Raw genomic sequence first — 6,139 nt, forward strand, 5'->3', positions numbered from 1 at the left:
TTTGTGGTTAGAGTCCTGACGGGCGTCTACACTCTGGGCCAAAGCGGCATGAAGGTTCCTCCGCCTCGCGATGACCAGCAGCCTCATATACTATATGACAGCGTGGTGGATAAAATGGACAGACCCAATATGTTTGTCGTGTTCCACGATGACCAAGCTTACCCGGACTACCTCATCACCTTCAAGCAATGACCCTGAAAATGTCTCGTGGTCCTGTCAAAGTTAGAGTGAATTAATGGTTTCTGGGTAATATTAGGTTAAAAAAAAATATTTCCTGGATTACCGGAAAACCTCAAATCTATTGATCCTTTAACTTATTGTAACCATGATTATTATTTTATCAGATTTTTGAGAGTCCTATGATGATTTTCCTTTGATTTCTTAGATGAACCTGTTAAAAAGATCTTTTGAAACTTATCTGCCTGTCAGATAGACACAATTTATTGAAACCTTTTTGACCGAATCTGTAAAAAGAAATAGCAAATAAAACAATCTTAAATACATCTTGAACAAATCTTAAACAGCTTCAACAGGGTTATTCCCAAAAGAGCTGAAAACCTGACATAAAACACATGGTCAATAAAGACCTTGTGTCTGATCTTTGCTACACATTTTACCATTTCTTAAACATATGACATCCAGATATTGCAAATCTATTTTCAATAGTTTAGATGCCTCAGAGAAAACAAGAAAAAAACAGACTCAACAGAAGCAAAATTAAATACGAGTGATTTAGCGATTTTGCATAGTACTGTAAATAAAAATGAGCAAACACAAAATAAAAGCAATAAAAATGTCAATTCCATATTTTTTTGACTATAAGCTCTACTTTTCCCCGCTTTGAATCATGTGGTTTATCGCCTGGTGCGGCTTTTCTGTGGATTTTTCTTCAGCCACCAGGGGGCTCTTTAGCAGGAAGTGAATCATTGGAAGTCACAATTGGAAATCAAAGAAGAAAGCGCTAGTTTTCTTTTAGAACAAGCACATGCTAGAAGCAGGCACAACGGAGAAATGTCTTCAAACTCTTACCCCCTCATTATGGAAACAACACGAAGAAAAAGATCCCACTTTTAAGTTGAGGAGTATCGATCTGGCAGTACAGGAGGGAAATAGAGCCGCTGGGTGTGAACGAATCCATGGTTCGGCGTTGGAGACGCAGGGCTGCGTCCTTAATAGCAGATTGATAGAAAACCGAGAGCGGCGGAGATACCAGCGGCCTATATATGTACGTTTCCAGTTTGTTTTTTTTTAAACTTAGTACATGCACTTTATAGTAAGGTGCACACTATAGTTCGGAAAATACGGTACTAATTACTGTTTACATGAATGAATCTAAAAAGTGCCACTGATTTTTAACCACATGGTTTAAGGTTTGCATTACCTTGTTCTGTTGGGTGAGGACTTTCTCAACAAATCAAGTTTTTCTAATGCACTTTAAGGGTGTACAGTAAAATGTTTGTAAAAACTATTTTTTTTTTTCTGAACTTAAGTTCCATAAAAAGTAGTTGTGCCATGGGTCAACTTGATCTTTTCCCCTCCTGCTTATTTAATCTGACCGTCTTGATGTCTTGATTTAGTACAGGAAATGCATTTATTCTCTGAATAAAAGTTCTCAAAACAACATGTACAGTGTTGGTGACTTTTTAGGCTATTGTGTTGCTCTGTTTATTTGAGAGATATCCTCAACTACATTGGACTGTATTTTACAAGACAAAAACAGACAATTTTCATTTCTAATTCCGAATGTTGGATTGTTTTAAATCAGTAAAACTGTGTGTTATCTGAGTATATCTTAGAAAAATTGGAAACATGAAAAAGGGAGCGGTTTCTTGTCATTTTAGAAACGTTCAAGTAGACTCATTCAGACTCATAGATTGAAGTATTTCAAGTTTTTGTTTCTTGTTATTTTTGACAGACTGCTAAAAATAAACAATATTTGGTGTGTCAGAAAATTGTCTTGGAATGTTATGTAGGATTAGTAAAAAATAATGCACATTTTTAACAGAAACCTCCGGTAAATGTTCAGTTCTAAGCACTTGGATTTGCATGAATTGCTGCATCCCTGTGACGGGATGGAGGAGATCAGCATGTTGTTCTGCGGTCATGGGAGCTCAGGCTGCTTTAGTTGCCATTTTCAGATGATCTGCATTGTTTGGTCTGCTGTCTCTGATTTTTCTGTTTTACAATGCTCCACAGATTCAGAGCGTTTTGCTGACCAATCAAGGTTTATAATTTCACCAGTTTTTGTCTCGGGAGGTACTAGTCATATTTACTTTTTATTGATACAATCTACTAATTTGCTCCATCTTGTCTTTTGCCGTTTCATTCATCCTGGAACATCAGTCATTGTTACATCACCCGTCTCCTGGAGACCTTCTCGGGATGTAGCGATGGCATTAAGACTCCTCCAGTGAAAAGTGGCTGAATCCAGTGCTTCACAGCTGAATGATGTCCAACTTGCCAATTAAAGGGCTGCAGCACACTGGTCAGTTTTTAACTGTACTGTGAAAACTTTGTGGAGAGTAAGATGAAGACACTAACAGTATAAGTTACTTTTTAGGGAAAATGGTTTGCCTTAGATTATTATCGATCCTAAAAACACATTTATGTAAACTGTTGACTTTTAAAAAGTGGATTTTGTGCACTAAGTAGGATCATTATACTGTTACGGTAAGACACTTAGATCGTTTTATTACCAGGAAGACCCATTGTAAAATGGAGAACTCACTGCAGGGTTAATGACTGAGTTTTATGAGGTTAGTGACATCCTGGCTTCTCCACTCTGTCTCTGACTCACACAGTCTGATGCGGTAAAAATAAGCAAAACCACATATTGCTACTTTATTAGGTAATTCCAAGATGAAGGAAAAACAGAAATAGCTGTTAACAGTGAATATAAATGGAGTTTAATCTGCATAGAGATACACAGAAGTAAGGATGGGATTCTTTTTTAAATGTAAACAAAAACAGCATAAAGTTTGATAAAATACTGTAACTAAAAGCCCGTTAACAGTTTTCTATTCTATATTCAGTATTTGTAAGATTTTTGGCCACACAGTTTCAATAAACCCTCTGCTTACCTCAACCTACTGTTTAAGCAAACAGTAGGTTGAGGTAAGCAGAGGGTAAGGGCAATGTAAGAACTGGAAGCTCTTACATTGCAAAGAGATTATACAATAGGTGCTTAAGTATTTCAGAATATAACATACTGGGCTTGTTGCATGGCGTAAAAGGACAACTGGCTCAAACTCCCTTCCTGTTAACACGTGCAATGAAAGTTCAGTCACTTTTTTGTTCTTTACTTTTCAAAGTTATTCTGCCCCCTAGTGGCCAAATTAAATTACTCAAAAATGGGACTTGGAGCAAAAATGGTCAAGATTTGTACTGAACGAAATATTAAGTTGTTGATCAATTTTTATTATGCTACAGGTAAAAATCTGAGTTTTTTTAAATCTGTTTTTTTCTGTAGTTTCATGCATCAGATTAGTATTTCAACATGCTCAAACTACCACCTCTATTGATATAGATGATAAAAGTTATTCTTATGGAAGTCTATACTTTAAGTACTTTACTGTGCAGAAGTCTTCAGACAACCCCTTCAGTCATGTTTTAACAGATTATAATCATGTAATTAGACCTGTCACAATAAACAATAAGCCAATTAATCGCACGATAAATGAAAAGAAACTCAATAATTTAGCTTGATTTATAATTTTTCTCTCTTTTTAACCAAAACCTGAATGATAAAAGTCTTCAGTCTGGTGCTTTGGTCTCAACTGTTCATTTAAAAAAAAAGATTATTTTGTTTAATTTTGACTTCATATTTTATTTTATTTGTTGTTTTCTTTTTTATTTATTTTTTGGATATTTCAAACTTCTTCCAGTTCCAGCGTTTAAATGTTCATTAGAATTTAAAGTTTATTGATCTTTGAGGATATGCTCTCACGTTTTTATGTCATTATTATTATTATACTACTTGAAAATGTTCTTAAAACAGGAATGTTATCATTTATCACAATAAGTTCTAGGACAATTTATCGTCCAGCAAAATTTGTTATTGAAACATGTAATGATAATAAGCCCATACCAGTACTTCCCCATGGTTTCTGAAACTATTTTTCAATTTCACCATTTTTAGCTAAGTCTAAAGAAATCGGGGTTGTTTTAAGGCTTGTGCACAGGGCTGGATGCTGCAGCTAGGTGTCGGTGAATCTTCTGTTTCCTCTTTAGGTTTCGACGGTGACGGATGCCTGGCCAGAGACCTGTCTGAGACCAGAACAGTCCAGAGTAGCCATCACTCTGGTTTTGCCAGACCTCTGCGGAGTAAACATCTCGGTCCAGGTCAGAGAGGAGCCGCCGGGGAGCAGACTGTAAACAGCAGAGCCTGAGTTACAATCTGGACTGCTTTAAGAAGACTGAGATGCACTAATCATTAGCTTAACAATTTATCTCATATCAATTTAGTAGCCAGAATAAGTTATTTTTTTTTTTTCCAACATTATCTTTATTGGTTTTACAACAATGCTTTTAATAATACACAGAACATAAGTGTGCTCTCGTATCAAAGAAATAAAAGAGTAGCTAAATTTTTGTCCATCATTCAACTTGCCWTTCTTTGCCAGTCAAGACATTGAGATTTCTTAGAGCAGCACCTATTACATACAGAGTTTATAAGAAAAGCAAACCAACTCCCTTAACCCCAAACCCCAAACCCCTGACAACCCTAAGAAAAAACAAAAAACAATTATGGTAACAATGGTTTCCCTATTTTCAAGAGTTAGCCCAAATCATTTTAGTAATGTTTGTGGTTCAGAAAAACAAACTTTAATGTATATTTCAAAGAAATCAAGTATACAAATAAGACATTATCTTAGAACACTGCACTGCAGGGGACCAACTATCCTTCATCCGCCCCACCCCTCACATCCATGCTTAATATATATTGCATAAAAGGGCACCAAATATTTTGAAATAGTGAAAGTTTCCCTTTTATAATGTAAGTAATCTTTTCCAATGGTAATGTTGTGGACATTTCTTTAATCCAGGTAATGAATTTCGGTTTTATGGTACTTTTCCATGAAAGWGCTATGACTCTYTTTGCAAGTAGCAAACATAAATCCATAGCAGTAATTATTTTTCTYGACATATGATGTCTATCAGGATACAAACCTAAAATGAACACTTTGGGGTCCAAAGCYAGTTTTATATCTAGGATAKCCTCTAGAGCTTCTTTAATCTCCCTCCARAATTGTTGAACTTTCTTACATTTCCAGACACAATGGAAGAATGTTCCCTTCTCTTCTCCACATCTAATACACAGGTCTGGGATGGCACCATTAAACCTGTTAAGCTTTTCTGGTGTCGTATATGTTCTCATTAGCCAGTTATATTGTAGTACTTTGAGGCGGGTGTTGGTAGTTTGTGTTTGTGCTTCAGCACACGCCTTCTCCCAGTCCTCTGAAGGCAAGTTCTCCTGTAAATCCTCCCTCCAGGCATTGAGCTTCCTTAAAGAAGACTCAGAGGATCCTTCCACTAACATGCAATATATTTTAGAGATGATTCCTTTTCCAAAGCAATCGTTCTTCATTTCAATTTCTAAAGAGGACAGGGGGGGGGATGGACTCACTCTGACTTGGAGATGATCTAATAAAATTTCTCACCTGTAAATATTTAAAAAAATGTTTACTTGGAATATCATACCTATCCTTCAACTCTTCAAACGACATCATAAACCCATCCTCTGAATCCACCAGATCACCTATTGTCTTTAAACCTTTTTCAGCCCATTTCCTAAAACCAGGATCTGCCCTGCCTGGAGGGAAAAAATGGTTACCCCATATCGGACTGAAGCGTGATAGAGAAGAGAAGTCGCCTAAATACTTTTTAACCTGATACCAAACCAAGATCATATTTTTGACTATAGGGTTTTTTGTCCTTTTTTTAAGTACTCTGATTTTTTCCGAGTAAATGTACTGAGGAAGAGGGAGAGATACAGARCAATTTTCGATATTAACCCAAGGCAAGACCGGTTTCTCTGCAAAGTAATACATCATAGTCCTCAATTGAGCTGCCCAATAATACCAAAGTGGATTGGGGCATCTAAGGCCACCTCTGTCGTATGGAAGGTATAAAAGTGACA

The 6,139-nt window shown here is 36.4% G+C and overlaps 2 protein-coding genes across 4 annotated transcripts in view; one reads left to right on the plus strand and one right to left on the minus strand.

Annotated features, from left to right (window-relative positions):
- The window catches only part of LOC103476165 (uncharacterized), an 8,394-nt gene extending 8,202 nt beyond the window's left edge, over window positions 1-192 (plus strand). The window contains exon 12 of the mRNA XM_008428306.2: window positions 12-192. Within this exon, the coding sequence (XP_008426528.1) occupies window positions 12-192 (181 nt within the window). The remainder of the gene's footprint in view (window positions 1-11) is intronic.
- Window positions 193-3,983: 3,791 nt separating this feature from the next.
- f13a1b (coagulation factor XIII, A1 polypeptide b) overlaps window positions 3,984-6,139 on the minus strand; it is an 18,712-nt gene continuing 16,556 nt past the window's right edge. For all 3 annotated transcript variants that reach the window (XM_008427946.1, XM_008427945.2, XM_008427947.2), the window contains one exon: window positions 3,984-4,368. In XM_008427946.1, the coding sequence (XP_008426168.1) occupies window positions 4,227-4,368 (142 nt within the window). In that variant the 3' untranslated portion in view covers window positions 3,984-4,226. The remainder of the gene's footprint in view (window positions 4,369-6,139) is intronic.

The sequence above is a fragment of the Poecilia reticulata genome, linkage group LG14 (assembly GCF_000633615.1).
Source record: "Poecilia reticulata strain Guanapo linkage group LG14, Guppy_female_1.0+MT, whole genome shotgun sequence".
NCBI lineage: Eukaryota > Metazoa > Chordata > Actinopteri > Cyprinodontiformes > Poeciliidae > Poecilia > Poecilia reticulata.